The sequence below is a fragment of the Arvicanthis niloticus genome, chromosome 14, assembly GCF_011762505.2.
Source record: "Arvicanthis niloticus isolate mArvNil1 chromosome 14, mArvNil1.pat.X, whole genome shotgun sequence".
Lineage (NCBI taxonomy): Eukaryota > Metazoa > Chordata > Mammalia > Rodentia > Muridae > Arvicanthis > Arvicanthis niloticus.
Window position 1 is genome coordinate 32,262,153 of NC_047671.1, and position 25,256 is coordinate 32,287,408.

The 25,256-nt window shown below is 41.5% G+C and overlaps 1 protein-coding gene and 1 long non-coding RNA gene across 5 annotated transcripts in view; one reads left to right on the plus strand and one right to left on the minus strand.

The window, feature by feature from the left end:
• The window catches only part of Gramd2b (GRAM domain containing 2B), a 95,982-nt gene that overhangs the window by 64,332 nt on the left and 6,394 nt on the right, over positions 1-25,256 (minus strand). Inside the window, exon 1 of one of the 2 annotated variants that reach the window (XM_034518432.2) lies at positions 3,841-4,088. The exons of the other annotated variant lie outside the window; for it this stretch is intronic. Coding sequence (XP_034374323.1) covers positions 3,841-3,923 — 83 coding nt within the window. The 5' untranslated portion in view covers positions 3,924-4,088. Of the gene's footprint in view, positions 1-3,840; positions 4,089-25,256 lie in introns of those variants that run through there. 2 annotated transcript variants of the gene reach the window in all.
• LOC143434306 (uncharacterized) lies at positions 4,172-25,212 on the plus strand. Of its 3 annotated transcripts, none has more exons than XR_013103712.1 (5): positions 4,172-4,312; positions 4,706-4,918; positions 6,046-6,158; positions 17,735-17,868; positions 19,341-25,212. It is a non-coding gene; the product is annotated as an uncharacterized LOC143434306 (long non-coding RNA). The 3 variants fall into 3 exon arrangements; XR_013103711.1 differs by having other exon boundaries at positions 4,195-4,312; positions 4,703-4,918; XR_013103710.1 differs by lacking the exon at positions 4,172-4,312 and having other exon boundaries at positions 4,388-4,918.

Consider the following 25,256-nt stretch of genomic DNA (forward strand, 5'->3'; position numbering starts at 1 on the left):
GCAGAAGACTCTATGTTTCAGAGTAGGCCATGGAGAGCCACTCTGATGTATAAATTCTGGAGCAAGAACCAGGGATAAATCACCATCCAGTGTTTATACCTTGAGAGAAGGGAGATTGGCTTGAATCCGAGCGGCTGCTGTATTAAATCTGCTGAGCTTCTCAGAGCTTCAACACTTTTATTTGTAAAGTGGAGACACAATGGTGTCTGTCTTTCCCTATGTGTAAATGAATGAGAAGTTTGAGCATGGAACTAGAAAATATCCTGAGTGAGGTAACTCAGACCCAAAAGCACATAGAAAGCATTCTTAACAATGCCAACAACTTTTAAAATATATATATATATTTTTTTTTTCTTAAAAATATGAGGTCGACCAGTTGTCCCTTTTATTAAAACACAGTGTCAACTATTATTATGAGGAGGCTAGGTTCTGGGTCACAAGGGACTGCAGTTATGTTCCCATTCTAATACTTTCTCATGGGTGTTTACTGAGATACCCGGAGCCGGGCGGTGGTGGCACACGCCTTTAATCCCAGCACTTGGGAGGCAGAGGCAGGCGGATTTCTGAGTTCGAGGCCAGCCTGGTCTACAGAGTGAGTTCCAGGATAGCCAGGACACAGAGAAACCCTGTCTTGAAAAAACAAACAACAACAACAACAAAAAAAAAAAAAAAAAAAAAAAAGAAAGAAAGAAAGAAAGAAAGAAAGAAAGAAAAAGAAAAAGAGATACCCGGAAACCCACAGAAGTAAGCATAAACATCTGGCAAGCTAAAATGATTCCATGTGACACTATCACACCGGTACATCCATGACAGCATTCCCTCTTTAAGTAACTCTTATCCTAACACCGGAACAAGACTTGAAGAGCTCAAAAGAAAATGTAGACGGACGTGGATGTGATTTTGGCAGGCTTAGACAATACTATCTTGTAGGGAAAAATAAGTTAGCAAATTTTCCAACAGTTTACCAAAGATGGCAATCGGCAAATATCTTAACCGCAGGGAAGATTTGGTTAGAGATGAAACTTTTTATGGTATCTTGTCCACTTAATGTGGCAATGGCCACATTTGTGACTAGCCCATCCCACAGTTCTTTCAGGTTCCAGAAGGACAGATGCAAAACTACATTTGAACTGACTACCATGATTGTACAAGTAGGTGCCGCAGTATTTGTTGAATTGAAATGAATCTGTGAAATGGATTATTCCAAATGAAAGACTGTTTCAGAGCTATGAGCTTCAGTGTGCTCAGTATTTCCCTGATGTCTAAGTTTTGAATGAACGAAACTTGTATCAATGCTATGGTAGAATTTTCAAACAATCCAAAGCATGGCCTTATCTGAGGATCTAGACATCTAAGACACAATGAGTCCAAAGCTTGGCACTGCTGGGTAGACTTGAGTCATTCTTTGTATAACTGGGAGTAGACTTCCTTGGGTGAGTCTTAGACTACAAGTTTCAAGACCCTGACTCTCTAGTCCTGCTCCTGTCCCTCAGGGCTCCAGCCACAATGTCTATAACAAGGTAAAAGGACTATACATACTGAGTTTTCTTCAGAGAAATAAAGCATGTGGAAAGATGATGAAGAGAAAAAAACCCAAAACAAACCCAGGTATTATTTAATAGTCCATATTTTTCTTAGATCTGAGTTTGAGTTATTTGTTTAGTTATTTACTTAGGTTTTCTTTTTTTCTTTTTGAGCCAGGTTCTCTTTTTTTTCTTAAAGATTATATATATATATATATATATATATATATATATATATATATATATATATATATATATATATATGTTTGCTGTCTTCAGACACACCAGAGGAGGATATCAGATCCCATTACAGATGGTTGTAAGCCACCATGTGGTTGCTGGGAATTGAACTCAGGACCGCTGGAAGAGCAGTCAATGCTCTTAACTGCTGAGCCATCTCTCCAGCCTAAGCCAGAGTCTTTCTATGTAACCCTGGCTGTCCTGGAACTTGCTATGTAAATCAGATTGGCCTTAAACTCATGAAGAGTCTACTGCTTCTTCCTCCCAACTGCTCGGATTGAAGGCATGTGGCATCATGTTGGGTCATAGATCTGAATTATTATTATGCCATTGGATTTTATTCAGGGGTAAGAAAAAAATTTTTATGGGAGTTTTACTTCTGGCAACGTTTTCCCTTCATCATAATGAGTGGGAAATACAGCATTTCTTAACCTTTTGGTAAGACAGAGTGAGGGATGAGAGATGCTAGCTGAAGATGCTTGACACTGGACAGCAAAGAGCGGTCAGAAGGTCAGAGAACCAGGGAAGAGTACGGCCACAGCCTTGGAAGCACAGATCAAAGCATCTGATGTGTATCTTCTTCCCAGATTTTCATGTAAACTCAGTTGTCACAGTCTAGAGCAGTGGTTCTCAACCTTCCCAATGCTAGGACCCTTTAATACAGTTCCTCATGTTGGGGTGAACCCAACCATAAAATTATTTTGCTGCTACTTCATAACTGTAATTTTTGCCTCTCTTAAGAATCAGAATGTAAATATCTGTGTTTTCCCATTGTTTTAGGTGACCTCTGTGACAGGGTCCTTGGACCCCTAAAGGAGTCACGACCCACAGGTTGAGAAATGCTGATCTAGAGTCTGCAGTCACGTATGCTATCCTCATATGGAACAGCTGTGATCCACAAACACCACAACAAAATGCCTAACTGATGCACGGAACACTGGTAAGGGAGACTGAGTCTTCACTATTAGAAATTGCCATTGAGAGTAGTATCAATAAAACATTGGAGGCTCCCTAACAACTTAATACCATGAAATAAAATCGGGCTTATTTAGATATTGATTGTGCCATGGGTTAATGTTTCAGTGATGTGGTGACAGAGCAAATCAGCAAATAGTCAAAGGTTTTTTTTTTTTCCTTCTAAAAAAGAGGAACAAGAATAACAATTGATTAGAAACCATACCTTTGGGCTATTAAACAAGTGCTCAAAGTAGCACAAGAAAGGAAAGAGTTTCCTTATATGATGTAAGTCCTTGTGATGGAAAAATTTGTTTTTGGCTTGAAGATTTTATAGGTCAGATAATGTGCAAATCGAATGTGCACGTAAATGCTTTAAGTGGACAGATAGCCATATTTAAAGTGTCTTAGCACATATCTCAGTGTTCCTCCACAACACTGTAAATGGCGGTGTTGTGTGTTGTGTATGTGAGTAAGGGCATAGACTTTGAGGGAAAGATAAAGCATGCATGTTTCCAACTACTAATCTCTTAGGTGGAAACAGTGAGTAAGAATGAGGAGAGCCAACCACGAGCTCTGAGTCAAATAAAACACACATTATTGTGAAAGCGATCAACAGATGACATCCAATAACCAAAGATGCCTGGATGTCCCCAGATATCATTCAGAAATAGAAGGACTGAAGCAAATTGTAGCTCGGACTTTTGACATGGCTCCAAGATTTGAGGAGTTTCCCTAAATCTCCTTGGGGAATTAGAAAACATCAACTATAATTTCGAATCCAATAATTCTCATCACCACCGGATTGCCGGATAGACAATGCATTCTTCAGTGAGGAGAGGAAGGGAGGAGACAGGAAGGGAGAGCGGGAAAGAAGCTGGAGTCGAAGGGAGAGAGGGAGGACACACACACACACACACACAGAGAGAGAGAGAGAGAGAGAGAGAGAGAGAGAGAGAGACAGAGACAGAGACAGAGACAGAGACAGAGACAGACAGAGAGACAGACACAGAGGGAGAGAGATTAAGATATACTTCTCTACAGAAGTTCAGAAAGCCTTTCCCATCCGAACGCAGGCTAACAATTCGGTCTGGGCGCGTAGCGTCCAGCAGAGGTCACTTACTGGGCCGGACCAACTTTGCCTTCTCTCTTGGTGAGCACTTTGGCTGGCTTGGCGTCCTCCACCTCTTGCTGGAGCTCGGTCATCGGGGTCGCGTCCCGGGCGTACCCCAGGACTCGGCTCCCTATTCGGGGCTCCCGGCTCCGGCTCCAGCTCCCGGCTCTCTCGCACCCTAGGGCTGCGCATCCAGGCTGCGGTGCTCCCGGGCCGCCAACATGGACACGTTGGAGCCGGCGCGATTGGTCCGAGCTAGGCTGGGAGAGCCCAGAGGGTGGGAAGGGGAGGGTCGAAGCAAAGTGACAGCCGTTTTCCCCAACCCAGGAGACAGAGGAGGAGCAAATGGAAACCTGTTGAACTCGTCTTTCTGGGAGAGGACGGTAATTGGCCAAGCAGTTGAAACATTTGCCTAGCCAGATACAACACAGTAGCCGCCTGCTGTTCTAGGTTTTTTCTCTCTTTCTCTACAATCCAGCGGGTAATAAGGGCGGGGATGAGGTGGGATGGGGTCGGGGGAGTAAGCGGAAGGGGTGGGGGTGAGGTAGCAGCTAGCTGCAGTGCAGGAAGTGGACCTCACTGTGTGGTGGTGGCTCACATCAGTGCCCTGAGAACCGGCTCACTTCCTTGCCTAAATTTTGCGCACGGAGTCTTGTCTCACTGAAGACTACCTTTTTCTGTTGTGCTAACAACAGAGCCCCTGAGTTTGTCAGGTAGAAACAAAGGGAGTAAGTGTTACCATTCCTTCTAGTTCTTCAGTGGGAAAGAGATGGAAGAGGCGGTTTAACAATAATCGAAACTTCCTTAGAAATCTTAGCTGGGTGTGGTTTGGCTGAATAATATTCCATTACCATGTATACATCTTCCATAGTAGATGTTGTGTTTTTATTTATCCACGGATGGACATTTGGGGGCGCCCCACCTTCCGCCGTTCTGAATGATGCTGCTATGAATCCGGTGTCCAAGTTAAACTCTCTGCTTCCATTCCTTTGGAAGCTGATCTAAAAGCAGACTTGCTGGGTCACGTGGTGCTCTGTGTTTAACTTTCTGCAAAGCCATGGTCAGGCTGTTTTGATGCATGAGCAGGGTGAGTATTCAGGGTAGCTCTTACAGCTGAGTTAAAGATCACTAAAATACACATTCTTCAGCATCTCCGACTAGGACTTCTGTAAGTGAGGCAGAGCTGGGGGAGGTTATAGAGGTGGGCTGTGGGTAAAGTACCAGAAGGAGTAAGTAACCTGCATTATAGTACTTGCTGAGTTTTTAATTACATCACCAAACAGCTAATTTGTTTATTCTTCCAGCTATTGTCTTTTTTTAATTTTATAAACTTTATTATAAAAATTTCAAATAAATAACATTACACACAAAAAGTAACCAGAACCAAACTCTGTACAACTCAGTAAATGTCTCTGCACTTAGAACTGGCATTCTGGCTGGGTGTTAGTGGCGCATGCCTTTAGTCCCAGCGCTCAGGAGGCAGAGGCAGACAGATCTCTGTGAGTTTCAGGCCAGCCTGGTCTACAGTACAAGTTCCAGGACAGCCAGGGCTACACAGGGGTCTTGAAAAAAGAATTGGCATTTGAAACAGAAGCTCTGAAACTCCACATTCAATTTTGCACTTTCCGTATGCAATATGTTTTATGCGTGTATCCACCACCAAAACCAAAAAGACTCCTGACAGAGCTAGAAAACACTCCCTCTTTGTGTTCTTTCTCCTGCACTCAGTCTTTCCAAATCTCCTGATGCAGACTTCCTTGTTCTCTTTTTGTGTTGTACTGTATCCACATGTACATTTGTTTATGTATAATTTTTATAATCCATTAATCCATTAATGATAATAAGGTGGATTCCAATTCTTTGCTACAGCGAATAAGGCAGTAATTATCAGGAGGATGCAAATGTCTCTGTGGTAGGGTATGGCACTATCTGAACATATGCCCAGGAGTGCAATAGTGGTCATGTGGTAGTTCTATTTTTAATTTATTTTTGAGAAGTCTCTAAACTGATTTCCACAATGGCTGTATTAATTTGCACCCCCACCACCAGTGAATAATGGTTCTCACTGAGTTATTGTACAAAAAGATCAAACACAGTAAATACAACAGCATCAATCAAGCAATAGTGGGAGACAGATGTGACTTAAGATGTGGCTTTTGACTTGACTCTTTGACTTTGTGCCGATGTGAAACTCACTGCTTTCCTTTCTTTCAGGCCTCTGGAAACCCAAATTCTTTTCTAATATCAAAGAAGAATTCTAACCACAACTTTTCCAGTTACTGAAGTAACTTTGGTAGAAAATCTGACCTCCTCATCCTTTTTTGGAGGTAGGTGCAGAATACTGGTCAAATGCTGACCTTTATTTACATTGGTTAGATGTACCGCACCTCTGTCACAAGGGCAGAGTTCAAAGAATGAGTTTGGAACTTAGAGTAGAGATGTGGTTGCTGTGTGTGACCAGATGGTTGCCTAATTCACAGTATGTGGCAGGGTGTCCATTTATTAGTCAATATGACTATGCATCAGCTGGCTTTCTAGGCTGATAAGCTCACTCACTCCAGGGCAGGTGATGCATTTTGGAAGATGCTTGTGATTTTTCAAGAGGAAAACTGGAGACTCTGTAATAATTTACCCATGCCCAATATACATGATCAAACTATCCCAGAGACACTTTGCCCATTCCTGTTTTCAATTTTAGTCAGTTATCTGAAGAGGGGATGGGAAGACTTTGGTGAAATTGAGGAAAAAGCCGTAATACTGCAGGGCTTCATTCTCAGACTTAAAGAAAAGTTTAAAAATCGAAGTTGAGAAGTATTACCAGAGGCTAGCAATTCTTGAATACGTTCTGTTAAATAGGAAAGTCTGGCAGGCACACTCTTTACAATAGAAGAGTATATTGTAGGCCATGGAAACACCTGCTATGGAGCTTTAAAAATAACAAGGCATGGGGTGGTGCCCCCCTTTGGGCTGGTGGTCCTGGGTTCTTATAAGAAAGCCAGCTGAGCAAGCCAGGGGAAGCAAGCCAGTAAGCAGCACCCCTCCACGGCCTCTGCATCAGCTCCTGCCTCCAGGTTCCTGTTCTGTTTGAGCTCCTGTCCTAACTTTCTTCAATGATAACCAGCGATGTGGAAGCATAAGTCAAATAAACCCCTTCCTCCCTAAAAAAAGAAAAAATGAAATACAATAAAATCAAAACAAAAAAATGATTTTGAACCAATCTTTCCCAGCCCAGACAATGGTGTAGACTGGGACACTGAACTGCTCGAGTTTGTTGCCTAGAGATGAATCAAGAACCACATTTATTATCTGTGTTGAGAAGAAAGGGAAAGTGGTATAAATCCTAGGGCCAGAGGATAGTTCGAAATGACCAGTGTACTTTGGTTCCATGAGAACAGGAGAGGCAATGCAAAATCTTCCTATTTCTATGTTCTTTAAGTTTATATCATAGCTCTATGTTCGGCTGTGAATTCATGCGTGCAACTACCCCATCATGTCATTCAAATGCTGTTTTGCTTCTGACCCACTACTCTGAGTCTTAAACAATCTTTCTGTCACTGTGATCCCTGAGCTCCAGGGAAAAGGGATGCAGTATAGATGTCCCACTCAGAACTGAACACTCCGTAGTCTCTTATTCTCAGTATATTGACCAGTGTTGGGCCTCTGTTTTAGCTGCCATCTACTGCAAAAAGAAGCCTCTCTGATGAGAATTGAGAGATCTATGGGTATAAAGACAAGAACTCAGGGGGGAGTTTATTACTATGCCCATCTAGAACAGTGGTAGTATTAGGTTTTCCCCAAGGGCCTATGACCCAGATAGTCATAGATTGTTGGCCCAGTTAACAGTACCAGGCATGCACTCCATTTTGTTCAGTGCCAACTTCTTAACACTATGTCAGTGTAGTCGCTTCTACATCAGTTAGATTCTTTTCTGGGATCTGTTTCACATATTTGTACTTTGTCTTCATTCTTACTGGAGGAAAATGGGAAACCGTTGCCTACTCTACACTAAACAAAATTTAAAAATCAAACCTCCATCGCTTTTTTTTTTTTTTTTAAAGAGTCTGAACTTCAGGGAGGTTAGTGGCCCAACAATAATAACAGAAACGACAACAACAACAACAACAACAAAACAGTGCTCCCTAGAAGATGAAGACTCAGTTTTCTAGCCTTTTGGGGTCAGAGAGGTTCTTGTAGGATCATAGAAACCCAAATAATGCAAAACACATTTTGTTGATGGCAAAGAATAGATGCTATGTTGGACTGTGTTGGAAGAAAGTCCTAGTAGGGAGGGACCCACAGGTGTGAATAAAAAATATTTGTAGAAACGACATGTCCAAATGAGAGAATAACTGACCCCAGGGTACTCAACCCAAACTGGCATGCCTACCGTGCAACCCCTGCATCTATGGTTCAGGGAATGTTGTAGAAGAGGAAGGAAAAAGATTGTAGGTACCAGAGGACCAGGATGGCCTCACCAGGATGCCTCCTGTGTGACAGTGTCTTCTATGCATGACAGGAAAGCTGCACCCATTAAATCTCAACAATATAATTGCCTGAACAAGTCTTGCATAATGACAACTCCAGTTGACACGTGTCTTAGTCAGTGTTTCTATTGCTGTGAAGAGACAACATGACCATGGCAGCTATTATAAAGGAAAACATCTAATTGGGGCTGGCTTCCATTATCATCGTGGTGGGGAGTGTGGTGGCATGCAGGCAGACATGATACTGGAGAAGGAGCTGAGAGTTCTACATCTGGATCCAAGGGGCATCAAGAGAGAGAGAGAGAGAGAGAGAGAGAGAGAGAGAGAGAGAGAGAGAGAGAGACTTGTCCTGAGCGTCTGAAACCTCAAAGCCCACCCCCCACTGGCATATTTGGAAGCAACAACGCTACAGCTACTCCAACTAAGGCCATACCTTCTAACTGTGTCACTCCCTGGTGACTAAGCATTCCAACTATTAGCCTATGGGGACTATTCCTATTCAAGCCACCACAAAATGTCAATGTGGATGAAAGAAACTTCCCATGCATAGACGAAGAGCTGCAGACAACCAGTGGCTGCTCAGAGAGGGAGAATCAGTCTTCTCCAGGGATAGTTGCCTTTATAGGTTATCCAATCCCAAGTGACCAGCCTTAAACACGCGTGTATATGAGCAACATGAAATAGACTCAGTAAGTTGTGTGTGTATGTGTATGATTGCACACGTATGTATGTATGTATGTATGTATGTATGTATGTATGTATGTATGTGTGTGTGTTTGTGTGTGTGTGTGTGTGTGTAAAAGAAATCATTCAAGAAGAGGTTATGAATTTGAGAATAAGTGGGTAGACAGGAGGAACCGGAGGGGCATGAGGCAGAGTGGGAATGGTTCTAGTATAATACACATGTATGAAGTTCTCAAAAAGATAAAAAAATTCAATTAAAAATAGCTGTATTTGTAGAGAAAGAAACATTTGAATTTAGAGCTATTTCTGGTGGTTGTATTGGAAGATTCTAGTTGTTTTATAACTAATCATCTGAAACTGTAGGGGTTCCAAGAGTAATTTATTATTATCTCATAATTCTATGAGTTGGCTACACTCTGCTGGATGTGTGTCACTCTTTGGGGTACAGTAACATGGAGCCCATGAATGGAATCATTAGAAGACTCACCAAGCTTGATATGCAAGATGAATTTTCATTGGAAGAACTGGCTCTTTAGGTGGACAAGCCAGCTGGGCTGAGGGCCAGTAGGACATTCCAGTCTCCCTGTGTGATATTCCACTGAGTGGGCAAGCTGTGGCTTCCTTTTATATAACATTGAGATCTTAGTACACTTGGAGTTTCGTTGTTACTTTGTTTTGTTGTGTTTTGACTTGTTAAAAATCCTGCAGACCAAGGTTGAATCTACATATTACTTATGAGACATCACTGGCAGCCGTGCAACTTCAGGTATGTTGGGTTCTATTCATTAAAGGTGAGCTGCAGACCAGCCTAGATTTAAGATGTAAATGCCAGGAGCCAGGTCACCAGGGAACATCGTTAGAGATCAGCTGCCACAGGGTAGCCCTCTGAACTTTCTGGCTGGGCCTGTGGGTTAACAGAGGTTTCTAACAGCACTGTTTTAAACATATGAGATTCGCACGTGAGCAAAAGGATAAAACCCAACTTGTTATGAATCCTACATTCTAGATGTAGAAACCAAAATTTCATAAGCAGCCCTCTATATTCACATATTCTGTATTCTCAGATGTAACTAATTGTAGTTCAAAATGTAGACAGGCCTACAGAGGTGGAATCTACACTGACCATGTATGGATAATTTCCCCACTTGTATGGCAACTATTTACACAGAATTTCCATAATATTATTAGAGATAGTATATGCAGATCTTATACCAGTTTTTGTGTAGGTTTTGGGCCTCATTGGCTTTTGATGTTAGAAACTGTCTGCAGAGGATCCTGAGGGACCACTGTATCTGAGAGGCACCATTTCTCAATGCAGAAGAGAATCAAAGAAAAAGGCACTGTATCAGTTCAATGCATAAGAAATACAAAGACAATGAAACAGAAAAGATGGGGAGGGGGACCTGTTTCCATAGGATGATCAGGAAAGCCCCATGGAGAGGTGATGGGCTCAGCTGAGTTTTGAAGGACAAGAAGGAAGAAACCCATGAAGATCTGGATGCAAAGCTAGCTGGCCAGAGGGAAGAGATAGGCAGAACCCTGAGACTGTGTCTTAGTTAGGGTTTTCATTGCTGTGAAAAGACACCAAGGCAACTCTTATAAAGGACAACATTGAATTGGGGCTGACTTACAGATTCAGAGATTCAGTCCATTATCATCAAGGTGGGAAGCATTGCAGTATCCATGGCAGGCATGACATTGGAGAAGGACCTGAGACTTCTACATCTTGTTCCAAAGGGAACCAGAAGACTTACTTCCAGGCAGGTAGGAGGTCTTAAAGCCGACTCCCACAGTGACACACTTCCTCCAACAAGGCCATACCTCTGAATGGTGCCATTCCCTGGGCCAAACATATTCAAACCACCACAAACTGATTGCTGAGCTTGGCACAGTCTAGACATACCAAAAAATCTGCACCTGTGTAGTGTGCCTGCTCTAGGGAGGGAGACAGCTGATGTCTCATACAGGTAATGAACATTCGGGTTTTTTTCCCCATCAGTTTTCACCCTCAAGAACAGACTAGACCCCAAAACAAGAACCCTATCTGTTGTGTTCACTACTGTATCCAAAAGTGTCGGCTTCATGTTAGATGCTCAATAAATATTTGCCAAGTGAATGAATCATCAAGTAGCCCTTTATAGCCACCGATGCCCAACCATACTCCTTAGAATAGAATTCTCACTGACCTAAGATATTTGAACACTGGTATTTTTTTCTCACTTCACAGTGGGGAAAGGAGTGAATGGAAAAGAAATGTGTAGTAGAGAAATTTTCCTCACAAGAAAATCACCGGGTTCTACGTGTCACTTCTCTGCTAGTTGAGGCCACATGTCTGTCAACAGAACAGGAGAGTTCAAGACTCACAGATGTTGTAGCCCACGAGTCCCTGTTTATAACACACAGGTACAAGGCAGAGTTGCAGAGTCTAGAAACATCCACACAGCCTCTTCTTTTCCTTGTCTTGGCATGTTGCTGTCAGTCGTCGGCCTGGCCTTTCCTGTATTATCTTTTGGCAGGTTCTGCCTTTCTCCTGTACAGCACTTGACAGTGTGGTCTGCCATTGTCCTTGTCATCTTGTCCTGAAGCAGCTAATATTTAATTATCTCTAGAACCGTGTCTGCCCATCATGCTTTGCTACTTCTATCACATACGTTTTATCGCTTGTTCTGACATTATTCATTCCCTCTTTACACCTTCATCTTCCTTTTTGACAAATTCTACTGGTGTTCTTTCATCTCCCAATCCTTTTGTCTGTGCACTGCTATTCGTCTTGAAACACTAGTTCACGAGAATTAAGTTAGCTCAGAAGAAATATGCAAGAAGCAGGACAGAAGAGAAGTTGAGAAAATATAAAACCCGTGTTCTCTTGTCAGTTAGCTACAGATTGAGTTTTGGCTCAGTCTTAAAAAGTAGACCCTTTGAGGGGAAATGTGCCCAGTTCCCCCTCTTTCTGTCTCTCTGTTTCTTCTCTCTTTGTTTCCTTCCTTCCAACAGTTTGTTTTTTTGGGGGGTGGGGGTGGTAATCACTTTATGGGCCAGGTCATATTCTGGGTGATAGAGCTATATAATAAACAAACAAGTAGCATGCTTGCTGTAAGTGAATTTACAATTTTGTGGGAGAGCATATCCACAGACATTTACCAAGCATGTATACATAGACTGTCTTGTTTCATAACTAGATGCTTGCTACTAATTACTGTAGTGGTATCAAAGAGTGGAGGGAAAAGGAGCTGTTCAGTCATTCTTGTTCTCCCGTCTTGGGTCACAGAAGCCACCTCCCCTCCTCCACATCTGCAAAACTTTTTAGAACCTGTCCTAGTCTGGAAGTCTGGAGAACCGGGCTTCAGTCCAAGCCCTGTGCTTTGTGTTAGAATTTGAATCTATTAATGGAGCACAGAATGAACGTACCCTCACTGCCTTAAAGGCGGGGCTGGTTAGAGCAACAACCTTCTTTCTGCTTCAACACAGTCTAAGCACCGTGGAGGCGGAGATGACATGTGATTTTTGTGTGAACCAATTTAAAACAATTGAAGTTTCCTTAGGGTAAGGTAATTATTACAATCTGTTCATCAGAGAAGATGGGTCTTTTGTCTTCTTTCCACAGGGTTGTGTGCTTTGTATTAGCTTTTACTTAAAACAAAACAAAACCAAAAACAAACAATCCAGATGGAATTAATGCATTTCTCTTTGTGCTAAGGTCATAGGTAAATTAAAATCAGAATTTAAATGTTTTTTTTTTAACCGTAGCCAAATAAATTAGCTAAGAATTAATCTTACTCCATAACAGCTGATAGGTAATAGTCTGTCTACCAAGACATGTATCACAAGGAGAGTCCTTGGGATGCCTAATGCTACAAACTTTATGAGTGTAAAAGCAGAGCTACAGTACAGAGCACAAAGCATCCCTGATGGGGGTTGCTGGGTATCATCTTGGCTTCTCTCTTAATCCGGATGTTGCCACAGTGTGTATTTATTTTTGCCCTTCAGTGTTCAGGGGGTGGGAGGGGTGTCCTTTCAGTAAATAGCTTTTCCTGTTGGAGCTAGAAATTTTGCACACTGGAACTCCAGCAGAGCTCGGGTAAGAGTTGTCGTGGCAGTCAGAACCCAGGCCAGGGGTAGAATAAGAACATGGTAGATGGAGAGTCAGGCTGACCTGAGACTCTATGTGAATTCTAGTGCCTTGGATCGATGACTTACTTTCCCTAAGTCTCACTTTCCTCATTTGTGGGGCCCCTGGGAGTGGCAATAGCAGCTACATTTACTTCCTAGACCCATGAAGGAATTTTAAAAGATCATCATGTTGTGAATAGCATGCGGGACACATACTAAGCATCCGATTGCTCTCAACTCTTAACAGTAATTATTATATTATTGACCAAAGAATTATTTTTAACAAGTTGGGAATGTGGCTGTCCCTTAGTTCCTCAATGCTTAGTATTTGAAGTTAACCCACAGTATAAGGTTAATATACTGTGTATTAAGGTCAACATGCTGGAGGAAGTTACTAATGCTATGTGAGATGTGACCCATGCCGTTCTCTCACTAGTCACTCTTATTCAGGATGATTTATTCATGTCAGAAGCTAAGGCTATGTCCTTAGGTTAGAGGTGCACACATATTTAACTTGCTAAATCTCTGATCTACTCTCTAATCTAAGTCTTCTTGCCCCACCCACTCCCTGAAAATATAGTTCTTAACACAAATGCTTTAGCTCAGCTAGTAAACTAATTATTTGAATTAGGATTCAATCAGTGTTAATGTAGTTCTCAGTATTAACCTAATTAATAATCAATATTAACTTTTATGGAGATTTATGGTAGCTCTGCTTTGCTGGGGACAATCCTGATTCAGTCCTAGCATCTAGCATTCTTATAACACATTTCTGCTTCGTTTCCTAAAGAGTGACTCTGTAAAATGTAGAGACTGTGTCTTATTATGTAGTTCAGGCTGGCCCCAAACCTACAAATGGCTTGCTTCAGCCTTCCAGGTGACTAGATGCAGATTGTGTGGTACTTCACCCACCTTTAACCTTCCCTCAGTGTTGGCCATACCAGCTGTTTCAAGGGGGCATCCAATTAACCAGTCTGCTTTGCTGGCCAGAGGCTGCTCTCTGTCAGTTGCTGTATTTCCAACATCTATTAAATGTCTTGAAAGTTGGCAACAAGAGGAGGTGAGAACAAATGTATGCAGTTATCACAATTGCTGGGCTAGTCCAAGCTCACTCTCCATTCACAGGAAGCTGGGGAATGACCTTAAGGACAGAGTTGGAGGCTTACAATGCAATCGGAAGTTTGGGCCTCCCAAATTCAGTCTTGTTATTTATCTTGACTTTATTAAATACAGAGTGAGTAAGTTTTATTGCTCACTGAGGCACATTGTATGAGCTTGCGAACAGTTTGCTTCTTTCAGATGTTTCCTGAACTGTTTTGCTCTAAGGAGAAAGAATTTAAAGGCTGCTTCTCTCAAACCCCAGGCTTTCAGTTTAATCACTCAGGGAATTCATTTCTTAGAGTCTTGGCTATCTAGTGACTACTAAATGTCCACAGGGTATGCTCTGCCACAAGAAAGTCATACAATAGGCCAGACATCACAGCGAGATCACTATGGATACTTAGTTTGTCATGTTTCATTTGTGTCATTTTATTGATTTCAAAGAATGACTAGTAGACTTGGCTTAAGCAGTAGGTGAGGAACTCTTAGATCAGTTCTGAAAATGTGCTTATGTTTTTTCTTGTGAGCCTCGCCTCTAGTGGCTGAGCCATCTCTCCTGCTCCTGAAAAATGTTCTAAACATCCATCTTAGTGCTAAGTTACCTTCTTGAATAGACAGAACAAATTCATTGACTATTTCAATGTATGGAAGTTCAGTTCCAATTTTAGCATATTGTAAAGCTCCAACTGTCTTCAGTCAAAATTTTTTTTTTAAAAAAAGTGTGTATAGTTAGTAAAGTAACAGATGAACTAAAACAATTTGTACTAAATGTTTAATCTCTTTTCGTCTCTATTCTGAGGATAAATGTCTCATTATCTCTGCTTTACTGAATATTTGATGGTAAGCTTCAATGTTGACAAAGTAGTTCTTGGCTGGGATTTTCTCCATAGCTTTTTCTCCATTCTTCTTTTACTGCGTTGTATTGCAAAATGTGTGACTCTCCCATGGAAACCTATGGGACATGTGCTGAGAACATCCTAGGTCAAATAAGTCCTGGTTGACTAATAGTGTGGATCTTTACTTGTTGGTTGAGTGGGTATTTCAAAGGTTAGTTGAGGGGTGGAACCAAAGGACTCAAGAAATGCAAGTAGGATGTGTTACATACAGCATGCTGTATGCAGATTAGAACCTTAGATTCTTTATTTTACTTATATTTCTATCCCAAAAGTCTTTTAATGATGCTCAGCTGGCTGTGACCTGGTTTACTAGATCTGAGTAGTTTGGAGATAGAGATTTTACACAATTCAAGAAAAAGGAAATGAGGTAGTGAGAGTGAAATTAGCGGAGTGCTTCTGATAGGTCAGACATCCTGTGAGGGACATCTCACTGTGCCAATAAGAAATGAAGACTTGTCAGAGGGTGGGCTACTTCTCTCTGAGTTGTTGAGGGACAATGTTTGAATTTCGTTTGTTTTGTTTGTCCAGAGAAGGTTTCTCTATGTAATCTTGCCTGTTCTGGAACTTGCTTTGTAGACCAGGCTGGCTTCTAACTTAGAGAGGTCCTCCTGCCTCTGCTTCCATCCTGAGTGCTGGGGATTAAAGGTGTATGAGCCTTCACCCCCAGCTATGTTTTTGATATTTTAAGTGTCAATTTTTTTTTAAATCAGAAGACATAGCTCAAGGTAACAAGTGTCAATCATTTTGAAAATGAGGGAGCCAACGTATTAGTTATGAAAAAATTATGTATGTATTTTGTATTTGTGGCAAATGTACTTTCTAAAAAAGGGATGTTTTTAAGGCTCTCCTGGCTTCATGGGGGAAGTAATTCATATGCTACAAAGTTCATCCTTTTAAAGTGTGTGCTTTCAGGCTGGATACTGGCTCAGCAACAAGAACAGTTGCTATTCTTCTAGAAGACCCACTTCCCCCCTCCCAATACCTATCTCAAGCATGTAACAACTGCCTCTAATTTAGCTCCAGGGAACCCAACAGCCTCTTCTGACCCCCACCCCCACCCCCAGGGCACCCACACACATGTGCATACAGAGATATACATATGAATAAAATCAAAACCAAATATTAAAAAGTGAAGTGTGCATTTCTATGGGTATTAAATCACTAAGCAAAATTGTGCAAGTATCATTACTAGCCAACCCTAGAGCACGCCTCCTCTCCACAAACAAGCAAAATCAAAAAGCAAGTCCTTCAGACCTCCAGAAACCAAAACTCCATATCTATTAGTCATCAGTCTCTTTGTCCATCCCCTAGGATACCGTCTGCTTTCTGTTGCTACGGATTTCCTATTTGGGGCATTTTATTTAAGTGGAGTCGTGCGGCCTTTTGTAACGAGCCTTTCCCACTATGTTGTGACATTCAACACTATTTCATTCTTTACTGTGGTCAGATCATATTCCAGTGACATTGACAGTCTACATTTTACTTACTTCTCCCTTAGCAGGTTGTTACACGATGGGCATTTGACCATTATGATAATATATTTGTGCGCCAGGTTTCCTTCCGACTTTGCTGAGGAGATTTAAATGACGAATAATATGAGCAGGTTTTTCCCATAGATACGTGTAAATTTGCTGAGTCATGTCATAACTCCATGTTCGACTTTCTGAAGAACTTAACAACCTGCTTTGTTCAAAGACATATGGTTTTACATTCTCAATAACTATGTAGAGGACCCCAATTTCTCTACACAGCTGGCCCCGCTTGTTAGCACCTATCCTCTCATGTGTAGCCATGTCAGTGGGCATGAAATGATACCATTGTGCTTTTAGTTTTTATGTCTTAATGACAAATGATTTTTAGTACAATATTTTACCTTATTGTCTACTTACATGTTTTGCTTTGTGAAAAATCTGTTCAAATCCTTTGCTCACTTTAAAAAACTTTTACTTTTCTTATTTTATTTGTGTGTATGTGTGTGTGTGTGTGTATGTATGTATGTATGTATGTATGTATGTCACATATGTGTGAATGCCTGTGGAGGCCAGAAGAGGGTATAAAATTCCCAGGCACTGGAGTTATAGGCAGTTGTCAGTCACCCAGCATGGGTGCTGGGAACAGAACTTCGATCTTCTGGAAAAACAGCATGCCATTCTTAACTTAAGCCATCTCTCTTGCTCTTCCCTCTTCTCCTCCCCGTCCCCCCACAATAACCTTTGAGACAGGGTTTCTCTGTGTAGCCCCTACCGTCCTGGAACTTGCTCTGTAGACCAGGGTGGCCTTGAACTTAAGTTCTGACTTGGTCTGCCTCCCGAGTGCTGGGATGGAAGGGTATGCACCGCTCTGCCCAACTCACTTTGCTTATTTTCATGTGTGCTATGTTTTCAAGAATTCTTAATACTAGGCCATCAACATATGCTTTGTAAATATTTTCTTATCCTCTGTGTATTTTCTCTCACTTTCCTGGTGGTGTATTGCATTTGGTTTGTTATTGTTTCACTAATACTTTTGATTCCATACATCGGGCTTTAATTAGTCCCTTACTTTAGTAGGGCTACGTAGTTTAGCGCAGTTCTGCTACTTCATGAAAGAGGGCATTAAAGATGGTTTAGAGCCTAACTCTTCTCTTAGGGTTTGCAGGCCCACTCTCCAGCTTCCTATACGGACAGTAGCTTCCATTCCAGAAAGTTATTGTGGTGCTTGGATTAGCTCTTGGGAGAGGGGAGAGAGGAAGACACTGGCTCGCAGGAGACTGCTCAGAAATGGTAAGTTGCTGTCATTTTTATTAAGAGACAGAGGAACTGGATCTAATAAGGCACCAGCTAGCAGGTAGATTGTCACTCTGTCTCTTAGTGCATTCTGATTGGCTGCTGAAACTCCATGGTGATTGGCCAGCAAACTTGATAGGCACATAGTAATCATGATTTTATTTCCTTTGATCTCAATGATTAACAAGTCTTTGGGGGTCTAAGGGATCATGGGTTAAAAATAGATTGTCATATTGGCAGAAATGAGCCTTTTTATCCCGATATGTTCTTACTCTCATTAATTAGTGGCTATTTATGTAATTGCATGGAAACTAATAGACAAAGCTTTCTCCTTATCAATTAGATATAGGACCGTAAGAAAGGTCACTTGATAATGCAGTTTAAATATTTACCATGCTGTGCAGCATTATCTCAGAGCTTTTCTATGGATGAAGAAACCGCAACAGAAGCAGAGGAAGGCCAGTCTGTTATTGTTGCTGTTTTTAAACCATTATATTTTAATTTCTATTATTATTCTATTTTATGTGCATGGGTGTTTTTCTTGCATGGACGTCTGTGTACCATGTGCATGCAGTATCTACAGAGGCTAGAAGAGGACATTGGGTCACCTATGACTGGAGTTATAGGCGGTTGTGAGCCACCACATGGATTCTAGGAACTGAACCTGGAACCGTTGAAGTACTAGACAATGCTCTTAGCTGCTAAGCCAACACTCTAGCTTTGTTTTGGTATTAGAAACCCAGCTCTGGTGAAAGTTCAAAGTCAAATGATCTTAGTTCAGCCCAGTCACTCCTAGAGGCAGGTACTCTAGTAAATGAGGAGGTGCCATTCAACAGAGATGTGCTTATCAGTGTGTGTGTGTGTGTGTGTGTGTGTGTGTGTGTGTGTGTGTATGTTCATATGTCTGTCTGTCTGTCTCTCTGTGTGTATTAGAAAAACTTTTTCTGAAATCTTATTGAAACAACTCAACATAAAATTTTATGTCATTAAAAAGTCTGATGACCCAAACTCCATCTCTAGGACTCGTGTGCTGAAAGGAGAGAACAGAATCTTACAAGTTGTCTTCTGACCCCTACATGTATGCTACACTCAGTACATGCCCCTTTCCCCACAAAATAAAATAAGATAAAAAACTATCACTTTGTATAATATCACTTATTAAAATCAAAACTCTTGGGCTGAAGAGACGATTCAGCCATTAGGCTCACAACCCTAGAGACAAAACAGTAAAACTCTTAATCAAGAATTAACATGCAAATATATTTCTCAGTTCAGAACAGTTATCAATTAAAGATGGGAACTATAATAAAATTATATTTGTCGGCACTGAAGCTAGTTAAATATCTTTTGGGAATCAATCATAATTTCTCTCTGCTGTGAGATAGCCACTAAGTAAAGCCACAGAGGGTTGTGTGTGTGTGTTTGCTTAGTGTTTCTTATCTTAACTTTCAATCCCCAAATCCATCTAGGGAATCCATGAAGGAAAGAGTCGGGTGCATGTGGGGATTTTTACCAAGATGAATGCCATAGTCTCTTCTATAAAAATGGGCAACAATTTCACAGATGATGGAGAAGCGCCATGAGAAGGAGATAAACATGTTCAATCATAACCCAGGCTGATGAAGCAACGTGTGAACTGACAACCTGCTGACTTTTGTCAACTATGCAGATTTGTTTGGGAGACCTGAGATCTGAGGACCTTGAACAATGGAGCAGACCACAGTCTAATGCTGGAGGCAACACTCCTTCCATGTCAGCATATATCAATATAGGAATGAAACAAAGAAAGCGATGATCCAAGGAAAGTTGCACATAAGTAAATAAATGTCACTAAGTACATAGTAAATATTAACAGAGCAGCCCTTTCCCAGAAGTTTCTCAGAACAGACGGACTGAAAACACAATTGCCTGGGCACGTACTATAGATTGTATCTGGGAAAGCATGAAAGAAAACCACGAGGCCATGTCCAGATTCAGGGCACACTGAGACAGCACTCAGCACATCTTTTTGCCAGACTGGATTCTGTAGCCATGTTCCGACATCCAAAAAGAGTAAACATGTCTTATAATCTGAATGTAAATGTTTATCTCAGGAGGCATGAAAATCATGTTCAAGAACCATCCAGGGAACAAAATGCACCTGAGGTAATAGGCCTTTTCTCCTGGAGCCTCTCTCAGTTCCCCCAAGGTCTTGTTCACAAGTCATTTCTATGATTGTGTTCTGATTACCCCCATCCTCCGCTCCCCTTTTTAAAAGCAAGAACAGACATTGCAGTAGATAAAGTGTTCTCAGGCATTCATTCTTATATGGAGCCATTGATGTCCTACGAGAAGCATGAAAACACATATGGTAAGTGCAAACTTAGACGCAAGAGCACGATATGCGTGGTACTTTGCTGCCAGGAATGAAGATCCAGGTCTTGTAAGGCATCATTAATTCCTTCTGCTATTCCTTGTCCTGAGATTCCAGGCAACTGCTTTGGAAATGTCTGAAAATTTTATCCAGGTATCTAGTGGTCTCGTTCTTTTTCTTTCTTTCTTTTTTTTTTTTTTTTTTAGATAAATTTGTTTTGGATAAATGAGTTAATTTTCTTTCAATCCTATATAAAACAATAGCAATTAAAAACTTCATCTCTGAAAGTAAAATATTTACATATTAACAAGTAACTGTGCAAAATTTACATAAAAAATGGAAAGACGGGACTTCCTAAAAGATAAAATGAAAGGTGTAACAGTTCTCGGGTGTCGTTAAAAAATACCAATCAGCATTCAGTTCACATGTGCAAATTGAAGTCTAACATGAGAATCTACGCAGAGAAAGCCAAGTATTTACAGTCATAAAAATACTATCAATAGTCAATTTAATACAACAACGTCTGAAAATATATAGAACTAATTAGTATATTTGTAATAAAAAAAAATCGATACAAAGAAGGGGCTTTGCTCTGGACTCCTGTAAGATTGGCCACAGCTTGCATACAGCCTCTTAGCAAAATAATTATAGTTTACATAGCCATTTTATATTATGTGCCAAAAATTATGTACAATTCCTGACAAAATACACCAACCATTTCCAACACTTGATCCACACTGAGAAACAGTCTGTTGTTGATTCTTCTCAACTCTGATTTTATGTCATCTAAGTCTTCACTCTGAGCTAAAAACACAGTTCAAGTAAAATATATTTATGCTGAAAAGGTTCTCATATAATCAGCTCTTTAGTGCGACAGAAACCGTGTCTGCAGCAGAGAGAACACAAAGGCCTCCGGATCTCTCACAGGACAGCTGACCTGAGCTCATCCTCGAGCTCATCCTTGGCTGAGTGGTCTTCTTGCCAAACAAGCCATATTTAAAGACTGATGGAAGCGCTTAGCAAGTAATTAACAGTTGCTCATCCTGTGTGCGTTTTGGTTCCGCTCACCCTGACTCACCCACTAGGTATATGTCTACAGCTGATGACCTCAAATACGAGTATTTTATGTTGTAGCAGTCAGTTGGCCAAGCAAACTGATCTTTTTCCACTGTTTATCACCCCACCCTGTCCCTTACCTCCCTTCTACACGAAACTCCCCAGGAACACAACTTCCAAGCAGGGTCCCCTGTCTGCCAGTGGAGGCCAGGGTGCAGCACCTGTACAAATGCAATTTGTTTGCTACAGTTGGAAGCTGTAAAGTGGAAGGCCTAGTTCTTTATACCCTCTGGGATGGGATAATGGCCACATGTAGGGTGAGCATCCAGAAAATGCTGGAAAGCTGGAGTAATAGCATCCCCTTGGGGCAACTCAAAAATTAAGTAGGGCAATAGCAAGAGTACCTTGGGAAATAAATCCATTTTATTTTATTTTATTTTATTTTATTTTATTTTTTAAAAAGATGTCTCTTAAGGATGGACACCAGCCAGAATTTTAAATAGTAGTACTCAGGTAGGTTAGGTAGCTCTCTTAAGAATATCATGGGAAGGGTAATTCATAACCCCTTTGGTCCCAAAGCAAACCAGAGCACAGAGTCACTTTGATGAGACTAGGACCCAACAGTCATGTGGAAAAGTCTGTGTTTTTAGCTACTGCTCTGGGCTACTTGCCAGCTCACATGGGGATTTCAGGGTTGTAGCATTTAGATTTCCAGAAGCTTTAGCATTTCAGACTCTTGAGGGATTGGGATTTAAAGCAGTGGTGTGGGGGTCCTTATCTCGAATGGGTCAGGCTCCGGGTTTTATCCTCGGCACCCATAAAACAAAACCAACCACAATATCAACAATGATAACACCCGCAGAACTGGAGGCTGGCGATTTACTTACATATACTGAACAAGGCTCTGGGTTTGAACTGCCACAATATAAGTCACAGTGGGAAGGAATCCTGTGAGTCACACTTCAAAAGCTTCGTTTTGGCTTCAAGCAAGTTGTGGGGTGGGATTTATGATTTACTTTAAAGTAAAATTCCACATCAAGGAACCATGGGGGTAAGCAGAAGAGATGAAGGACAGAAGATATGGAGGACAGAAGACTTGGAGGAAACAGGAGACATAGAGGAGAACAAGAGACATGCTATGGGATGGATTTGGAGATTTATGTGTGATTTTCAAAGTGGACACATGACTTCTGGCTGGTGTCTGTGTTGGCCACAGAGACTAGAGGTCCTGGAAGCAGGAGCTGGGTCCTCAGTGAGCCATCTAGTTACTCAAGTAAGATCTGATAAGTTCAACAGATGTTCTTCTATGTTCGGTGTGTGCTGGAGGGAATGTGTTTATCCTTAACCACCTCCTACCCAACCAGGAACTCTAGGGAGAAAATATCCTGTTGTTTCTGTGTGAATTTCCAGTCTCTCACTACCTTATAACAACAGCCAGCATTAGAATACTTGTTATATAAATACACAGACAGACACACATACAGACACACACTCACTGACACAGACACACACAGTCACAGACACAGACACAGACAGACAGACACACAGACACACACAGACACACACACACGACATTTCATGTTTACTATTGTTCCTATTTCTGGGACTCTCCACAGAAAAAGGACAAGTGTAGTGGTCAATGCCTTTAATCCCAGCACTCATGAGACAGAGGCAGGTGGATCTCTGCGGATTCAAGGACCGCCTGATCTGCACTATAAGATCCAGCCAGAGATACACAGTGTGACCCTGTCTCAAAATAACAACAACAAAAACCACAACCACAACAACAAAACCAAAAAATGAATTCTCCACAATCCTGATTATCCCCACCTTACAGTTGAAGAAAGTGACACACACACAAAATATAGTTCCTAAGTTACAAAACCAGATGTATACCAGGCAGTGCTCCTCACACAAATGCCCACCCCCACCAAGAGATGCTACCAAGCTTTCGTGACTGCTTAGAGACATTACCACCACACTTCCTGTCTCACACTTCCCCAAAGCGTGCAGAGCACCTGTCACTTCTCTAGTCAGTAGACGGTCCCTGACAGGCTTCAGTTTTAGGTGTCTTCCACTCCATGATCCTGTTAAAGACATATGTGTTCCATAGAAACCATATTCTTGAAGTGTGTGTGTGTGTGTGTGTGTGTGTGTGTGTGTGTGTGTGTTGTGGGTATGTGTGCATTTTCGTGTGTGTGCATTTTGTGTCTATGCACGTGTGGGTCAGAGGTCAGTTTCCAATGTCACATTCCTCAGAAGCTTAGTTTCTGGGATAGGGTCTCTCACTGGGACCTGGGACTAACCAATTTAGAGAGGCTGGCTTGCTGACTAACTTCACAGATCCTTTTGCCTCTGTTGCTCCAGCAATGAGAGACTAGAACTCATGCCACCACCACCATCATCATCAGAGTGCTTGGGATCAAACTCAGATCCTTGTGTTTGAGTGGCAGGAACTTTTTGAAATGTTGACTGTCTTCCCAGGGTATGATATATGGTGTTGTCAATGAGAATTTCTGTCTGCAGAGATGGATAGACTGATTAGTGATGTGGAGAGATTGGAATGTGGCAGACCCAGGGCTAATTACCTTATCGCAGCTAACTTTAGCACCCTAAACAGGCATTCTTTGTCCACCTCTGCGTGGGAACTAACATCCTGTGACTAATAGATTTAAAACCTTTTGGAATCTATTAATTCAGCAGACAATGAGCTTCCACCAACCCCAAAGCTATGAACGTTATGAGATAGCATCTGAAGCCTATAGAGAAACTTCCCTCATCTCCCTGTAACCACCTCTCTGATGTTCCCACAGATGTATTTTAAACTTGCCTTGCTTTATGACTTTCTGTATTCTTTAAAAATATAAAACTTCATGAACCTGTTCCCATATTGGATCATGGGATTTAGATTAACCTAAAATTGTGCTCTTGGGCCATGTCACTCAAAATGGTGCCAGAATAAACTCGTATTGCCTGTAAGGGAAGAGCTGTGGTTTTGTTTGTTTGTTTGTTTGTTTGTTTTGTGTGTAGGCAGGTATTGTAATTTATGTTGGGGTTTTGGGAAGTAAATCCATCAGGAGGAGGTGAGGCATGTGTGTCTACTTTTACTGGAAGCTTGCAGAATTTTTTTAACAGTCAGTATAGACTCAGGAATCCCAGATTTCTGTTGAAAAACAGCATGGTGCCTATTTCTGATTGTCTCTTCTGGGACTCTCAAAGCTATCCTAGGGGCAATAAATAAATGGAAGTAAATGACCATTAAATTTTGACAATAGTAGAACAATTTGATCCCAAGTCGGGTGAAATGCAGTGAAGTTGGCTAGGACAAGCCCCTCGGAGCATTCGCGCCCTCAGCTAATTTTGTTTTTGTTGGTTCTACTTCCTTAGTAGATAGCAACACAGAAGACTTGTCACTTTCCTTCCTTCTCCAAGCAACATAGGGAGTAACTGTAATCTAGGGGCTTTTAACCTTTCTAAAGCTGCAACACCTTAACGTAGTCTCTTAGGTTGTGGTGACCCCCAACCATAAAACTATTCTGTCATTACTTCATAATTGTAATTTTGCTTCTGTTATGAGTTGTAATGTAAATATCTATGTTTTTGAAGATTTTAGGTAACCTCTGTGAAAAGGGTCACCAAAGGTGTCTTGACCCACGGGTTGAGAGCCACTGCTATAATCCAGCTGATAGACTGAAAAATGACCAAGTTTACAGAAGCATTCCCGGGCTAAGTCATGAGATAGTCATTTGTGCCGGGCTCTCTGTGACCACTCGTTCATTGTATATGCTTCCTGGCAACGATCCCCACAGCCCCACAAAGCCACTCCCTGCTCCGTCCTCCACAGAGTTGCAGAGGAGACAACTCCTTGAAAGTTCACTACAATTTTCCTCGTCTGCTTTTGCTTTTGTTAAACCACGTGTTAAGTAAATATCAAATGAACAAAGACGAAATCACATAAACACGTCTGATTGTTTTT